Raw genomic sequence first — 18,863 nt, forward strand, 5'->3', positions numbered from 1 at the left:
CTCAGATGTAAATCACAGCATTATTCATGATCATTCACACCCTGCACATACGAACTTTGTAAAGAAAAAGTGCCTTACAAAATGTTAATAAATATATTGTTTTATGTGAATGAGTAGCCACAATGATTTTCACATCAGTTTGAAGCAAATACTATAAGCAAACTGTCGGACAAAACCACACTACGAAAAGCATTAAACAAGGCTTCATATGGCACTGCCTAGTGCTCGGGGAATACGGAGACGCCTCGCTATAGCGAACAGCCTCGGGAAGCGACTTTCATTTGCTTTCCTCCACCAGTCAGGAGATTGTAGCTACTAGGCTACTTCTGTACTGTAATACCGCATAGCTTATTTTTGTACGTAACTTTGTCACCCTTTCTGTCGAAATGGTCCCACACAGTATGCTTCTTTCCCATTGCTTCATTTTGTGAAATATGTCTGTGTCGGCACGTGTGGTTCCTTGCATGTGTTGACGCACCCCGTGGGTAAAAAAAAAAAAAAAAAACCTTTCATCCGTTTAACTGATAGTGTTAATCGGTCAAAATTCTTCGGTTAACGGTTAAACGGTCGACATGAGCATCCCTAATGTACATACATGTTGCTGACATATTATGGTTTGTGCTGAATACAGTGTAATGACACTTTTGCCATGTTTATAAGCAACTGAAAAAAGCACAAATGTCAGAGCATGTCAAAACTTCAAAAGGGCCCCAAACCTGTGCAGACCTCTAGGGGTTAATAGTGAGAATTGGATCCTAAACTAAAGTGTGAACAAAACGTTAATGTGAATCTCACCGCGAAGGTTCTTTACAAAGTCCTCCAGTTTCATCTTCCTCTCCGGCTTCACGTTTGGGCTGTACATGTCCGTGTTGAGGAGTATAATGGCAAACGCCAAGATAAAGATGGTATCTGGGTTCCTAAACTGACGCACCACTCCTGGGTTGCAGATGCAGTAGCGCTGACTGAATGGAAATAAAAAAACAAAAACAATTGAACGAAGTGAAACAAAATAATATGAGACACTGCTTCCATAGAATCAATAGCTGCTCTGATTAATTGGTTGTAGATACACTAGCATGACAAGAGAATAGTAAAACTGCCACTGAGTTAAAGAGCTATGTTCTTTTAGATAACACTTGAATGGACTTTAAACAGTTCATTCAAGAAAGAATATGTCTGGCTGAAAGGGGTCAGCTATAACAATATTTTTTAAAGGTCTGAGGGTGGTGAACAGACACTGTCAGAGTGATCTTCGTACACGTTGTGAGCTTGTGTGATCGCTCAAGTGACAGACGGTCCTCGAAATCCGATCGAATAATGTTCTCTGAGGGCCGAGGGAGTGTTTTAAGCTTTTGTGTTGGCGCAATCGAATAAATGACAAGAAAACAAACTATCATAGAGACTTCTTACTGGATATAAACAAAGTTTAACAGAACACAAAATACTAATTGAGCCATTTCATTGTGAAATCACAAAGGGACAGTTCACACAATAATGTAAATTTTGTCATTATTTATTAAATCTAATGTCAATCCAAACCCATATGTCTATGTACATTTTTAGGTGAATATTCTGCCCACTCAATTCAATAAAATGAACATTAATGATGAGGTTGTCATGCTCCAAAAAAGGTAAAAAAAGCTTTATTAAAATATCATAAAAGTAGTTCATATGACTCATTAACTACATTTCCAAACGTTTTGGGAAGTCTGCCTTTGCATGCACATGAACTTCCCATTCTTAATCTGTAGGGTTTAATATGGAGTTGGCCCAACCTTAACAGCTATAACAGCTTCAACTCTTATGGGAAGGCCTTCCACAAGGTTTATGAGTGTTTTAATGGGAATTTTTGACCATTATTCTAAAGGTGCATTTGTGAGGTCAGGCCCTGAAGTTGGACGAGAAGGCCTGGCTCGCAGTGTCCGCTCTAATTCATCCCAAAGGTGTTCTATCGGGTTGAGGTCAGGATTCTGTGCAGGCTCCTCAAGTTCCTCCACACTAAACTTGCTCAACCACGTCTTTATGGACCTTGCTTTGTGCACAGTCATGTTGGGACAGAAAGGGGCCATCCCCTAACTGTTCCCACAAAGTTGGGAGCATGAAATTGCACAACATGTTTTGGTAGGCTGAAGCATTAAGAGTTCCTTTCACTGTAACAAAGGGGTCAAGTCCAACCCCTGAAAAATCACAGTACCACGCTTGAATTCACTGAGCTCATGAGAGCGACCCATTCTTTCACAAATGTTTGTAGAAGCAGTCTGCATGCCTGCATGTGCTTGGTTTTATACACATGTGGCCATGGAAGTGCTTGGAACACCTGAATTCAATGGTTTGGAGGAGTGTCCCAATACTTTTGGGGATATAGTGTACTGTATATTCCAAATCTTCTGAAGCAATTTTGGAGTTTTTTGGAGGATCAGACCTAAATTTGTGTCACTATGCAATGAATATATGGACTTCCATTCTCTCTCTTTGGGATTTATTACAAAATATTAATTTGATTACACTGTAAAAAAAAAAATCTCCAATGAAAAATGTTCTAGTGACTGATCAAATCTAAATTTTTCAGTTGGCCAAATTTAATTTCTGTGAATTGATGCAATTTAATTTGGCCAACTGAAAAATGTAGATGTGATTAGTCACTAGATAAAGCTTTTTTTTTTTTTTTTTTTTTTTTACAGTGTATGAATCATTGGATCTTTTTAATAGATCATTTGAGCCAGACAGTTCACAAAAACAGTCTGAATGAGCCATTCACAAATCAGATCAAATTACACCATTTTGCAATATAGTGTTTTTTTTTATTATTTCTGGGTGAACTATCCCTGCCACGTTTTGTAACACATTAAATGAATTAATTGAATTGTCTTTCACCTGAAGGCTTCAATGAGTCGCTCCACCTTCTGTGCCTCTCCCTGCACCCGGATATGCGCCTGGAATTTTCTCAAGGCTTCATCCAGCTCCATTCCAGAGAAATCCATTTCATCTACCACACAGCTGGAAAAAAGATAATGAACAGAGTAGTCAAAAGGCTGCCACATTCTTTCCTGCACAGTAGTATATCTGTAATGGTGTATTGAATAATGGTTAAAAAAATATTTTCTATTGCATGCATTTCATTACGGCACAGAGATATTTTAACCGGAGAGAGTTCACTGCTTTTTCTCAAGAAAAAAAAAGCCATAGTCTTTCAGATAAAAGCAAGTTCTATCATTCTCTAAATTACAATCATAGGGCATACAAAGCAATCTGAGGGACGTTTTGCTCCAGGGACACTCAGAGTGCATGTGATCTGACCTGTCAAGATTTACTGATTTCAAGGAAGTGTCTTTAAAATAAAGTGCTGTCAGACGAAGCTGAACACAGACTGCATGACTTTATCTGTCCCCATTATCTTGACAGGTACTTTCAGACTGAAAAGGGAGGATGATTTACCTTAAGAGTGAAAATGTCGGAAAAGTACTTCATGAACCCAGACACCTCAGTCAGTACAGTATAAAGCGGAGTAAGAGTCCATATGTCATCCCTCTATCACATTTTAATCCCAACATAAGTCTGGCTGGAATAATCGTTTGTCATATGCTCACTAATTTCACAGGGTCACTAACAATTACAGCAAATGGTTGTGGTTACAATATAAACAAACCAAACCAAAGACAATAGAATGTGATGTTTTTCACCTTTGACCCTAAATGCACTTATTTTAAAAAGAGGACACTACATGGTTGTGGGTACAATACAATTGTAAAGAACCAGTTTCTGAGACAATGGACTATGATGCTTTCTACCTTTGATCCCACATGCACTCAAAGCCACAATAGCTTGGAAGGTTTGAGAAATGGTGGCCAGTTCGTCTCAAGAGGAAACAAATATTCATACAGGCTCCAGTGATATTGGCTTTAAGTTCATAATTCTTCTGTGGCGGGGATAGCGAAAAGCAAAAATACAAAGGAGCATCATACAATTAAAGATAATCATGACGGATAATTTGTTTTTTTCTTTCTTAGGAGAATTTGTGTTTTGTTTTTTGTGCATTTAGGGTTAAATATGGTTGACTTGTCTTGACTTGGCTCATATGTTGAATAAATTGACCAGAGATGAAAAATTGACTGGCAGTAAATTATAAATTAAAGCTACACTGTGTAACTTTTTTAGTTTATTCTTAGCTAAAAACACTTAGTTCTTTCAAAAATATATGTGCTCATTAATGTATATTTACTTCTTTCAAGTAATAAAGTATTCTCATGAGTTTATAATATGCCATTGAAAATATATATGGGTGAGGGGTTCGAATGCCGGTCGCCATGTTGGCCCTCCATCTTGAAAGTACATTAGCCAAAGAGGGACATACCCGTAAACTCAAGCTTCGCCTTTTAACACTTGATGGCACTGTTTCGAATGTGAAGAGGGGGATTGCCATGTTAATCTTGGACTAAATCGGCCACCGTAGGAGTTAAAATGAAATCAGAACTGAGAGGAACAGAAACTATTCTTCATTGGATGGTCATATACCTTTTCACCGCTATATGGGGGAAAATATCACACAGTGTAGCTTTAAGTTGAATTAATGTGCAGAGACAAAATGTGCTATGCACATGGAAATTACTACATATTTATTTAAAAATAGCTTGGATTTGTAGTATATCTCACTTTGGATAATAGTTTTTTTTTTTAATGCAGGTACAATATACCTAATTAACCAATTTAATTGTGCTGAACATACTCAAGAACATCTCTGTTGAACTGTTTCTGCCTGTTGCCCAGGAACTCGCCAATCATCTGTCGACTCAGCCCTTTTCTCTGTAACAGGAAATGGGCAACTCCCACAGGTGTGTCTGGGACAAATCCTCGCTCAATCAGGTATTGGATGCCTTTTTCAGGTTTCCTAGAGACAATAAAAGAAAATCACCTTTTTGAACAGTGCATTTAGTAATTTCAATATGTGACTAAGCAGCTCTTAGATCATGTATGTTCTTGCGATTGAACCGTTAACACACAAGATTAAAAGGAACATAATGGCCCAGTGCAAATCCACAATCACCTAAGATTAGAGGCCCCTAAACAAAGCTTTAAATTAACACACACACACACACACACACACACACACACACACACACACACACACACACACACACACACACACACACACACACACACACACACACACACACACACACACACACACACACACACACACACACACACACACACACACACACACACACACACACACACACACGTTGGTCTATGTGGTTTACGTGTGCATTTTTACTTTCTCAAAAAAACATAATTTAGTATGTTTTTAAAGCTATGTGAAATATGAGGACATTTGAAATTTCCTCATAAACCACATTTATTGTGTAATACCAGTGTAATACCCATGTAGTTTTACAAATTTGTGTCCTCATAAACCACATAAACAGGCTCACACACGCACAGATACACACACACACATGCGCGCACACACTTTCCCAGCAGTTTCAAGCATGCACCTTTAATCCATTCAATAAAAAATGAAATCTGATTTAAAATACCTCACGATTGCAAAATAAATGATCAAACATAAATCCTAAACTATTGTAAGAAGCTTTAAAAAAGATTGAAACTTATTTGTTTTAAGTACACAGAGTTAGATGGTAACCTGTGGTTACGAGGGCAGTGTGCCCGACTAAACCAATAGTGCTCTCATCACGGTTCTAATTGCTTGATCGCTAATCAAATTTAGAGCGCTGAGTGGCAATCAAACAGACAGCACCGCATGCATGCACACAGACACGAACTGAATAAATAAATGAGACAAAATTATAATGAATGTCTGGAAAAGGAAAACACACGACTATTATGCATTGTGTGCTTGGTTTAGATGATAATTAAAAAACAAAAAAGAAAACATTAGCTCCCGGCATTGCTCGCGCACTAAGATCTTTCACAGCTATTAACACAGCTCCGATTGCTGCTAATGAAAATCATTACTCAATACAACTGAAACATGACACTCCAAACCAGAGTATGTAAGCGGTGTGGGAATGAGGAGAACCATTTTTGCATGGAGTGAGGTGCATTTCTGTAGCTCTAACAGTAGAGCATAGCGCTAACAATGTGAGGTCATAGGTGTCATCACTTGAATTTAAGTTGCTTTAGATATAGACATCTGTCAAATGTATAAATGCAATGTTTATGGTTCACAAATAATGTGAAGCATAATAGAATTGCATATCAGCAACAATTTACATAATGTAATGTGCTAACTATAAGTTACAACAAACATAGATTTGTGAAATATTATAATAAAGAAGCAAAGGTGAAGTTGAGTGTGGGAATGACTAAAAAATATGATAGTACAATCAAATGTTGGGTAATGCGCCAGTATCTCAAAGATAGGTTAGGTATTTTTTGTATTATACTTTTTGTTATAATGGTTGAAACTCTTCACATCCAGATAGCAATCAATTAATTAAGTGGTCTAAATATTAAATACATTGTACATATATCTTGTGTGGAAGTCTCAGGGAGTAAAATTTTTTCGTCCAATCAGTTACGAATGCAATGATGCAATGTTATACCTGCCCGTCAACGTGTATTAGCGTGTTCTGTAATGCTATGCAGAATTGTAGACAGACAGTCCACAAAACAAACAGCAGCCACAACAAACAGTGCCTCAAACTTGTGGTCTGATTGGTTAAAGGACTGTCCAATTGCGTACAGAGTTTTTCGAATAATGCCAGTTGATCATACCCCTTTTGAAGTAGAAAATACAGAGCAGAATCCCCAGACCAATGATCAATTTTAAACTGAGCCTGGTCTGGTGATAGCCAGACAAGTCTGTTGAACTTTTAAAATCCTCATGAAAACAAAATCGATCTAATTTACTTTGTATTACAGGTCTTAGGGAGAACAATTAATCCGTGCAAGTTAATACAAAGAAAAAAATGGTTTGCCGTGGTAATCTTTAATGAAAATCTGACAAGTTACTTCCGGTCTGGAAACGGCGTTCCTTCTCAGCTGATGTCAGTTTGACGGCTTGCATTTTAAAATGCATAACCACTCCCCTCCAATCGTTCATCTGCTATGAGCTCGAGATGGAGAGGAGAAGCGCTGAGGTAAAACCATGCCCTCTGTTTAATATTCTGTTTCACTTGGAAGTACTTCACAGCACTGAAGAAAACTCACTCGCTACTTCCGGTTCAGTAGGACTTTAACACACAAATTCTCTAGTATGAAGCTTCTTGGTTTGGAAGCGTCTTGGTTTGGAATGCTGTGTTTCATGCTGTTTTTCTACACTTTTGATAATGGACAATGGATCTACTTGTACTTTGTCTACAAAATATAGCCAAAGTTTTGCTAATGTGACTGCGCCATAACAGTAACTGGGTGCAAAGTTAGCTTGAAGCAAGAACTGGAAAATCTGAAGTGAATTTGGATGTTTTGTGCAGGGAGTGGAAACTGTTGTCTCTCCACTCCACTCATATATATTATTTTCCCAATTTGCTTTCTACAACCAAAAGCATGCATTCATAATTCACCTACTTGTTGAAAAGATTCAGGCCGATGCGATAGTGCCTCTTGCGGATGATATCATTGCTGAACGCTGGCGAGTCCCAACTGTTCCGTGTCTCCTTATGATACGTCTGCTTGCTAAGAGTCTGCTCTCGAAGACTATCCCTGGATGAGGACTCCGAACTGCAGTTTATAGTATCATTGGAATTGGAAGTGCTGTTGATGCTGTCGTTATCGCCGTCCGAGAAGTCGGACTCAGATTTGCTCTGTCGGTTGGCGGTGCCATTGATTGCCAGGTGGCTTTCCAGCTGCCGCGGCCGATGCCGAGGAGCATCATCATCTCTTGCCGGCCCCCGTGGTGGGAGTGCGTGAGAGGGGATGTGTTTTGGGCTGCCCTGCTGGCTGGCGATGCCCCGATCGTAAGCGTTCTGTCTTTTGAGCGAGCTTCGGTCAGAGCGGTCGCTCAGCTCAACCGAGCTATCACTGGGAGGTTCGATTGTGAGCAGGGGAAGGTGGTCTATTCTCAATCTCTGCTCTTGACACTCCAGAGACGGGGTGCTTCGGCAGCTAGTGTCCGTGTCGCCCTTTTCCTCTTTATGAGCTAGAGACCAGTAGTCCTGTGAGGAATTCAAAGAACGTAGACGAAGATCTGACTCCGTGCTAGAAGGTCTTTCAACTGATTGTGATAAAGGAAGAGGAGGGGAGAGCTCTTCCTCATCTATATAAAGTGTCACATCACTGTAGGACGCTGTCATTTCATCTCGCTTGCGGTGGTCACTGCTGTGGGAAGGCTTGACCTGGTAGGTAACCTCTTGCTCTATGTCTGGATGACCTCTGGTTGACTCTGGCTGTCCCTCGTCTCCATGTAGGCTGCGACAGTTTAGAGCATCATCTATCGACTCTGCCAACGACTTCACTTGTCGAGAGAAAACGTCCTCCAACTCTGTAATGGCATCTGTGAAATCGCTCTGTACTGCGGGAGACTTCATGTTGGCGGGGACCATTTCCCCGCGCTCCGATTGCACCAAGGCTCCTAGTTTAGAACCATCGTCAGTAAGAGATACCTGCTTCCCCTCAAAATAGGAACTATGGACTTTTTCAGGTCCTTCAAACGAAAACTGCATTCTCATATTGGATAAAACTATGCGTCTGGACATGCGGTTCTCCGACATAGAACTCCTGAGGCGCTCAAAGTTCTTATTCATCTGATATTGGCGGAAGGCAGTTTGGATTGTGCGGGCAGCATGTCGGGTTATAAAACGCCCTCCATACTTGCGCTCCAGCATCTCCACCTGTGGAAACACACAAAGATTATGTACTGCTTTTAGGGATAGTTGCAAACCCACGAGCAAATGCCCCTCCTTCTTTAGTCATACAGAATTTTGTTGTTGATGGGGCTTAAATAGCATTTTGTCCTCCCTCTCATGACATAATATGCCTCTAGCCAAAAATGGTAAGCCACATAAATAAAAAAGAAAAATAAAAGCCACACATGGTACTAACTAATAAACCTTGGGTATTTTGCCAGGTAGGATGGATAAAACTCACTATTTCATCCCTTATAAAGGCATTGAGGACAGAAGGACGCCTTTAGCACTGTACCTAAGCAATCAGTCGTAACCTATTCCCATGCTAAAGCCAGCCCAAGACCTTTTTAGCCTGAAGAATGGGCAGAACTAATCACATTTCCCAGCTCTGTGAGACCTCACACAGAGACGGTGGGCAGCACGCCTCTGGATAGTACCACTCTGAATACGAATCACTCTCCCAGCATGCACTGAGTTATGATTCTCATCTTCCAAATCCAAAAAAGCTCTCATTGATCTCATATCAGCCTTTGGATGTGTTAAATTACCTCATATGAAAGACATCCAGTCACCACAAGCAACTTCAAGGAATTGATGTTCCCAACTACAATAAAGTAGATTTATTTACACAGTCCTTTGAGGGGAAGTACATCAAGTATAAGATGAAGCCACAGAACCTCAATCACACTCCCTCTGCACCAAAAAGGCTCATCACAATGTGAATACAAATAGTTGGTGGAGAATTTATGGTTTCTTGGTAGCCTTCCAGTTAATGATCCCTAAGAATGAACTCTACCTGTTTGTCTTGGAGGTCGGTGGAGAGCTCATAGCTCTCAGACAGGGATCGGGAGCGTTTGATGGCCTCCTCCTCTGCCTGCTTGCGTAGGATCGACTGGGAATGCTGGAGTTTGGGTCGCCGCGGACGTTGCCGTACCTCGTGAGCATACAGTGGTGGGCCGTCGAAGTGCTCGCCACTGATGATGGCACTGCGGCTCACTGGCCCTCGTAAGTAACCTCCACTGTTCTCTAGAGAGGGGCCCGCCTCACTGCCCGGAGCCTCACCTTCCACACTGTACAGGGAAAAAGAAAGGACAAGCTTAGAATAGACCAAAAAAAGAGAAGAATATTTCACATTGTCGAATGAATGAGGCATACCAGCAGGGATTCGGAATTTGATTCAATTCTCATTAAGATTATATAAGTCAGTTGTTCGAGAATCAGACTACACTTTACTAATTTATTAAAAAGAACCGATTCAGAGTCAGTTGTTTGTGAATTTTACTGTTCTGCTGCATGAAATAGAAAGATGTTTCTTGTCATTATTTTAAAGTACATGGTATGTTATGGCATAACATTCAATACAGCCTGCAAATTCAGAACTCATAACTATAAAGAAATATGAAGATTTAGACCAAATTCTACAGGCCAGCACTAACCGCTCTATACAACACGCGCAAGTTTTTCCAGACACAAATCAAAGTTCATTGTAAATCCTATTATCCACTCCCACAAGCTTACACGTGAGGTTACGAGCTGAACTTTATAACTAGTCTGGAGGTATAAAAGCAAAGGACTATGTTTATAGCAACACACTGCAGTATGATGCATCTCTGTCAAGATAAGAGCAACACATACAAACGCTTCCTGCTGAAACTCAGGAAACGGTCTTCCTTTAGTACTTTGGTGTAATCTCTGAGTTTCAAGCTATTATAAAATACCGCCTCTATAGCATGTGTTTTAGCGCCTAAATTCCTCTAGTACCGCATACTAAGATAAAACATTCTCGCAGTCCAGTGTCAGCTGTCACATACATCATGCTTACACACCAAACGACACACTCCGGGCCATAGCGCAGAGAATCAACAGCATAACTCCTACCTGTCAAAACCTTAGCAGGGGTATACCTGCTGTGGCAAACAAATTTTGTTGCTCCAAGCGATGAGTAAAAAGAGAACTGCGACACATTCGTAAACAGACAACAATCACACACTTCAACCACGTCACCTCTAATGTGATTGCTTGGGAAGGTCAAAGTATAAGGAGGGTTATTTGATTACAATGCAATATCAGTTGCACCAATGAAAGAGAGACGACAGCTATAGGTGACTGAAAACAGTACTATAGGAATGCACACTATATTGATAGATATCAGCTATGTGGATATCTGATTTCTATCAATACATTGTGCCTATATGCAACTGTTTTTATTTGTAAACAATATGTCATATTTTTGATATTGAATATTACAATTTGTAATGCTTCACTAAACAAAATTGTAGAGATTTATAATATCAGCCATAATATGGCAATAATTATAAGCTTTTTTATGCCAGAATTTGAATCGCTGCATGTTTAGATAGAATTGTATTTTTAATATAAATATTGTACCAGTAAGCCATCCTACTAAGCCAGCTGTCACTAACTCATATACTTTGATGTACAGATCACAAAGCTAAATCTGAATTCTTTCAGTACATGTTTGTTTAGCACGTTTAATGCTTTTCATCCACACACTCCTTGCATCAGTAAAGTGCCAGAAGATTAACTTTCTAGATTAAGTGCTCTTCTTTTAATTAAATGAATTAGTGTGCAGTAGAGCACTCAGTTTTACAGAGATGAACACTGACAGTCAGATTGATTGAATTTGTTCATCTTGTATAGGGGAAAGCGACCGAGGATATATTGAAGTCGGAGCATTTGTCACAGTTTGGAGGCGTTTCCAATCTTGGATAAGACAATACGAAAGCTTGGTGTAGTTTGACTTGAACATGTAAAAGGTGGCAAGCTCTATTGAGCCGATGAGACCCCTTTGCAACCCCTACAGCTAGTGTTGTGATCGTCAAATGATATACAGAGGATATGCCCAAGAGATGTCAGGTCGAAGATATAGACTGTTCTCATACCTTTTGACATGTCTGTATTCACCTGCTGCTTCTCTAAATGGTCTGAACTACAGATTCAAAGGGGAGGTCGCCACAAAAAACAGACATAAACATGTTTCCCCAGAGTCACAAGTCATGGTTGAAGTATCGATTACTGTGCAGAGGGACAACAAAAAGTTGTCAGCACTAATAGTTGTCTCTTGTATGCTTCATACGGCGCAAAGCATGCCACAGTAATATACATTTACTGGTTTTAGAACCTTAACAGAAAATAATAAATATTTTGTGGGAAAAAGAAGTACAATTTCATTTAGTACCAGATAATTTGAAGTGTTGTTATTGTTAATTAAAACCAAAATTATTAAAAATGGTTTCTGTTAACTGAAATAAGTTGAAGTAAAATAAAATATTAGAAATACTTGATACTTGTCAACCAGGTTGACAATAATATTACTAAAAATAAAACTGAAATAAATATCAATTAAAGCTTACAAAAAAATTACAAAATCAAATAATACAATTACTAAAACTAAAATAAATCAAATTATCATAATAATATGTAAATAATACTAAAATAACATTTGTATTGGCTTATGTTGTGGCATAAATACAATTGAATATTTGGCCTTACACCTACATACATACATATACATACATATATATATATACATATACATATGCACTTATTTAATCTCATAGTCAGTTTAAAGCCATATGTGTTTCCAAAAAGAACTGACTCATTATAATCATTTGTTCATGAATTAGAACAAACTGTGTCTGGTTGGCTAAAAAGAACAACATCATAAGAGCCATTCACTTCAGGATGAGAAAACAACGATAGCGTTGTCTTTTCCATGCTGTAAATTAAGCAGCACAAGGTTGTCAATTGCCAACCCTAGTACTGCGTGTATTATCATGCAGAGCACACTGAGGTGTCTCTGAGTGCCAATGCTACTTCCAGACATGACCCAGAGTCAGTGAACACACATAAGGCCCGCCTGCCGCTCTGAAGGACACCGCTAATGAGGGGGTAAGATGGGTAAAGTCGGAGGTTATATAGATATAAAGGTTAATACAATGGCCTTGTTTCATGTATTCCTACATGCACACATAAATACTACTGCCCTGCTCAGTGTTTGGTAATAAAGGAATATGAACACATCTTGTTACATGTGATTGTACATTATATGAAAACACAGTGCAAGGTAATTCAGATGATGAATTTGGCAGCTAATTTCCCCACATCTCTGCACTGAGGCCACCCGGCTCAAATGACTTTCGGTGTCTGCCGCCTGATGTCTCCTGAAAGAGCTCTCAGCGGGTCCCTTGAAGGTTGGCAGCAAATACAAATTTCATTTTGTTTGGTTGCCTTCTCATCTCTCTGAGGAGAGCCAGGGCATTTTCAAAGTCTGACTCCCCCTAAACTGTGATAGATGACGGTGTCTGAAAAAGTCGCAATTATTGTGAACACAAGCGGTGTAAAATCCTTCGAGGATGCCAGATGACAGGTCTGTGAATAGATTCAATGAAAAATACCAGAAAATAAATACTTGGACGTTTTTCGATATCTTCACAGTGATGGCGTAGTGTAAAATTAACAACTTTCTGAAATGGAGGACGTCCATTCATCTCAGAAATAAATAAATAAATAAAAAATACAATGGGCTAAATGTGGCCAGGGTCGAGTCACTAAGTTTAAACTAAACGTAGGGATGAAGCTGAATGAGCAGCAATCCAGCTCTCATTTTAATTTTCTGCCTCATGTTATTTTAAAAGACAGTGAATGCAAAAGCAAATTGAATTTAATGAGGGAAAAAAGCCTGCTTTAATTGAGCCAAGGCCTGCACTCTCAAAACACTAATTAGAAATAGGTTTATTGCTAAAACGAGCACAGATTAGCTTCTAAAGCCTCTGTTTCCACTGCAGGAACTTTCTCAGGAACTAGGGACTTTGGGGTGGTACTCACTGTTTCGACTGCAGTGACCAGGTCTAAATGAAGCTCCAGGTAAAAATGTCCCCCTCAGAAAGTCCCTGCTTTCGGGGGTGGGACTTGGGTGCGGAACATGCTGATTGGTTGAGATCACGCAGCATTTTGATTGGTTGACTCCATGCAACTACTATTTTTAAAAGTCGGTTGCGTACAGTACATTTTTTTTGCAATTCAAATCGACAATGGAGTTACAGATGACCTGAAAACGAGGTTTAGGCTTTATTAAGCTTATATGGGGAGGACGAGGGATCCAACAGGAACTGGAAAGTCACATGCAGTCCTACGCCACCTAATCTTCACGGCACTAGACCACAATGGAAACGCAGATAGCAACAGGTCCGGCGGGGGAAAAGTTCCTGTTTCGGGTAATTTAGGTGGAACCGCCGCAATAGTCTATGAAAATGTAACTTTAATTCTTGTAATGAAACAAACAGACCACTAGGCCATTTCAGCACCAATAACCATTTCAGAATTTAGCCAACTTTAAGGGGATAGTTAAAAAAAAAAAAAAAGTCATAACTTAGATTTTTGGCTTAACTACAGTATCCCTTTAACTAAATACCTGTATTTTACTACACTCAAATGTAGTTAACAGTATATAGATAGCTGATTTTAGCAAACCAAGTGAAGTGGAGACAACTGAAGCTCTGTCATACTCAAATCTATAACTCAAGACAGCTGGCGAAGTTCTATATTCTCCAGAGGGTCTCATTAGCCAGCAATATGAGACGCCGCTATAGGACTAGTTTGAGCTCCAGTCACGTCCAGCCCAGAGAGATGTGCGAGGTTCTGACAAGGGTAAGAGAACACAAGTGCTAACAAGATGGTGAGGTGTTAAGATCTGACAGAAGATGAAACACACCATCTCTAGCTTCCCCTTTGGAGTTCACCTAAATGTGACTCTCAAAAGAAGTCCTCTATATTATAGTGCAAAATGACTTGTTTGAAACTCAAAGCTAAGAAACAAATCACTTACAACAAAGAGGAACTAATCACTAATGATTTCAATAATCTACAATTAAAGTTCAAATGGTTGAACTGTATTTTATTAACATTTCATCCCTCCAGCAATCGGAAGTGCGCAATTATGTAATTTTTTTTCCGGCAGCCATTTCTGCTGAGCTTATTTGAACCTCGTACATCTTCTAATTGACTGTGAAGCTGATGTACAGATGCTGAGTCTAACAAGGTAAAATAACAAGCTCATTTACATTTCACTTACCTACACTACATTTCATTTGAACATTTGGGTACTGCTTTTGGAGTCTTTTTCATGTTCTGACTCTTGAAGCTTTGAAGGTTTTTATTGCCACCCTTACACCTTACTTTAGTGTTTTCTCTGTATGTCGAAGACTACCCAGTAAAAAAAAAAAAAAAACAATACATCTTCTCTTTTCCAGGCTTGCAAAAATATGATCTTGTGCTGTTAACACAGGTCACACATACACTAAATCCAAGTTTGAGAGCATTAGAGGACCAGTCAGGCTCCATTCACAAGCGTGGCACGTTGCATGAATGCAGCCCTGTTGATGACTGGGAAATGCTCCGGCATCTTGCATAAAGCACTTATTGTTCAAATAAAGCTTGCTTTACTAATATCACTGAGCTTATTCTGGTATTACATGCATTTCAATGGGGTTGGTCTACTACACAATCTATTTTAAATTGCTAATGCCACCTTTCCATGGCAGAGCTAAGAAAATATAAAGACAAAAACTCACACTAAGTCACACAAATACTTCATTCATTAGCAAATAAAAAGTATTCAGAATGGCTGATGTAGACTCTTTTGCTAATGAATACATTGTAGGGAACTCACTGAAAAAATATATCCTTGTTGTAACTTTTTTACTAACACACGCAGCATGATGGATAGAATCCATCATGAAAAGGAAAAATCTACAATGACTAAAAAGCAATTTTCAGACAAATGATGTGTCTATCTGGTGCAAGATCAACAGAAACATCACTCAACCGCTCAACTAAAAGCAGAAGTGCGCTGAGAGCAACAATGGAGAGGTTTGCGCAATAGAGGAAGATCCCCCATAATTCAAAGCAGGTAAAAAAAACAAAGAGCCACAGAGCTGAATGTCACATAAAACATCTGTGATCTACTTAAAAACACACCCTGATACAACAATACACCCAGTCCCAATAAATATCAGCACAGTAGAAACACAATTAAAACACATCTCTCACATTTTCTTCTATACGTGTTCTTAAACACAGTCACACACACTGAAATCTTACCAGCTCCCCAGTTCCAGCAGAGACTGGCTTCTGTCTGAAGCGCAGTGCAAACACCACATGTCGATCTCTGATCCCTACAAACATCAACATCCCTTTGGCCTGTGGCTGCCCATGTCCTCGCCAGGCAAAGCCGTCTCATAGGAAAAAGAGGCACGCTCTCAGTCCGACTAAAGACCACTAAATCCTCACCCACTCTGTTGCGCGCGCTCTTTCCTTCTCTCCTTTTTTCCCTCTGACTTTGTGGAAGGGGTGCTCTGAGGGGTGTGCAGAGAAGGGGAGGGAATTCCACAGTCCGGAAAACTAATTACGTGATGGCGGGAATATAAACGACCAGCCCGGCCCAAAGAGGAGGGAACGGGCCGGCCCACAGAGTCTGGAGCAAACAGAGCCAAAAGAGCACAGGCTGGAAAGCCATGAAGGGATTGGGAAGCCCCTTTGGAATGACAAAAGGATGTGAGTCTATAAATAGCGCGATCGCAGGATGGACTAAAACTAGATGGATTGGATGGAGGAAGTTCCGCTCGTTCTCGGATTTCAACGGCTGCAGTAATATGAGCTCATAACGTGTTGCACACACGCTTCAGACTGAACTGGAGAAGTGCAGCCAAAAAGTTGCTCCATCAACAGCCAGTTTATACACCCCTGGTGAAGCCTTCTCAAACTTACAACCGAACCTTTACATTTTTGAGTCCTAATGATGTAATTTAAATCAGCTGTGTGGATTTCTGATGACTTAGAGTGATAGATTTAAAAGAATGAAACAATTCTCCCTTATGTTATTTCAAACTGCTATGACTTTCTTTTCTTCTGTGGAACACAAATGAACTATTTTGTCCATATGACGAAAGTCAGTGGTGTCCAAAACAACATTGACTTCCACTGTTTGGATGAAAAGGCAAACAAACACAGACGCTTTTCAAAATATCTGTTTTTGTGTTCCACATAAGAAGAGAGTTCATTTTTGGGTGAACCCTCCAAGCCTCATTGAGGAACAAACACCAGAAATGTTCTAAAGTACATCAAAATTTCAAAACGTTGGCCAGCTGACGCCTTTTTCACAGACAAGACTCTGTTGTCTAGTAAAAGAGGTCTAAAAACACACACACACACAACCGTATTTATAGCGAACAGTTCGAAAAACATCTCTATAATCTTTTCCCTCTTTTGCCTCCTCCCGTCTACTTACATAAGGAGGGCGGCCTGGCTTACGCATTTCCTTTCTGACATCATTACCTAAACAATGGGCGTCGCTCAGGCAAAGCCCAGATGCTATCAACCGCCCGAGTGTGCAAAGTGTGCAGTTTGGACTGTCCGTGGGGTCAGAGAAAAGAACCTCTCAACGTGGACTTGCGTAGTTTTAGGAATCTTGTCAAAAATAGAAAAGAAAAAGCTAACATGAATAGCTTCCAGGTGGTGACATCTTGGAGTTTGGTGTCTAACGGTTGAGAAGTGATGTTCTCTAATTAGAGTAAAAGCTCAAAGCTGTTCCCTAGCGAGAGCCCCACTTATTTCCTGTTCCTTGTTCTCTTCCTGAACTAAGATTCCCTGGAGGAAGACTAAAATGGTTGAAATTGGACCAAAGCGGTCCAGACAGCCGTATCAACATCTGTTCTTCAATGGTAGCCTCAAGATGTACATGTGCTCTTTGTCAAAGATCTTCAGCTCTGAAATGCAAAGCAGCAATGAGGGAAAAATCACAGCAGGAAGCTCAAAGACTGATCTTGTATGTCCTTTCGGATCACAAGGGCCAGTTTGGTAATGTCTCGGCACACATGAAATAAATAAAAGCATCTGCGAGGACAGGACATGTAATGAGTCAGAGGAGTCGTGCGTTCAATAGCTCATGACTCACTCCTAAAATGCAGTCACTGAATGAGATAAACACATGCAGAAATATGCACTGAACTGATGAATTGCTGCTTTGTATGTACAAATGAGGGCAGTTGAAGTCAGTCAGGCAAAAGACCATAACACCTTGGTGTAGCTTATACAAAGCGGGGGGTCACTGTGACTTTTAGAGCCATCTGACAGAGTTCATTACTGAGGTCTTCAAATCTTTTAATGCTAAAAGGCTCGGGGAGCAATAAAATCTTTCCTGCTTGTCAGTATGAGGCTTCAAGGAAAACAGCGTGACAAATTTATTCATTTGGTACTAATACTTATCTGTCACTCTATTAGCCGGAACTGCAGCTAAAACACCACAATGACCATGGAAAACATCCATTTCTTCTATATATCTGAGGAATATGCAGCTATATGCAGCTACATATGAAATCACATTTGTGGTCTTGCTGAAGTGGGCAAGTTGCTGAAGAAAATACAAACAATGACAATACAAAATAAATGGAAGAAATATAATCTTTAAACTAAAACAACGGATTTGAACACAGTTTCCACAAATATATTCAGCAGCACTGCTGTTTTGGTTACCCATTAATTAAGGTGTCATTGTTACAGTGTAATTATATATTTTAGTACTGAGTAATATTAATAAAACGTAATTACTATAGGGTTAGGGTAGGATTAGGGTTTGGTAGTTTGAGTTATTTAGTTGCATGTAATTATGCATAATTTACTGTTATTAGTAAGTACATAAAATGTAACAAAAAACTGTAAAATAAAGTGTTTTCAACTTCAATAACAAAAATAAATGTTTCTTAAGCATGAAATAGCATATTAAAATGATTTCTGAAGGATCATGTTACACTGAAGACGTGCACAGAAAATGCACAGTATAGTAATAGAAGTAATTTAAATTGTAATATTTCACAATATTACAAATTAATTTGTACTGCATCTTTTATCGAATAAGTTGAATATTAAAAGATATCACAGATCCCAAACCGGTTTTCCGCAAGAAGTTAGTTATTTTAGTCTATAAAGTTAAATATGGATATTATTTTCTGACACAAACGCGCCACTTCGATTCAGAAGGTC

At 39.5% G+C, this 18,863-nt stretch overlaps 1 protein-coding gene across 8 annotated transcripts in view; it reads right to left on the bottom strand.

The window, feature by feature from the left end:
- The window catches only part of iqsec1b (IQ motif and Sec7 domain ArfGEF 1b), a 246,199-nt gene that overhangs the window by 14,286 nt on the left and 213,050 nt on the right, over positions 1 to 18,863 (bottom strand). For 7 of the 8 annotated variants that reach the window (XM_067431454.1, XM_067431453.1, XM_067431458.1 and 4 more), the window contains 5 exons: positions 9,601 to 9,874; positions 7,528 to 8,789; positions 4,724 to 4,885; positions 2,875 to 2,997; positions 796 to 962 (listed from right to left, as the gene is read on the bottom strand). In XM_067431454.1, coding sequence (XP_067287555.1) covers positions 796 to 962; positions 2,875 to 2,997; positions 4,724 to 4,885; positions 7,528 to 8,789; positions 9,601 to 9,874 — 1,988 coding nt within the window. Of the gene's footprint in view, positions 1 to 795; positions 963 to 2,874; positions 2,998 to 4,723; positions 4,886 to 7,527; positions 8,790 to 9,600; positions 9,875 to 15,926; positions 16,156 to 18,863 lie in introns of those variants that run through there. The other variant, XM_067431456.1, reaches the window with a different exon arrangement.

The sequence above is a fragment of the Pseudorasbora parva genome, chromosome 22 (genome assembly GCF_024679245.1).
Source record: "Pseudorasbora parva isolate DD20220531a chromosome 22, ASM2467924v1, whole genome shotgun sequence".
NCBI lineage: Eukaryota > Metazoa > Chordata > Actinopteri > Cypriniformes > Gobionidae > Pseudorasbora > Pseudorasbora parva.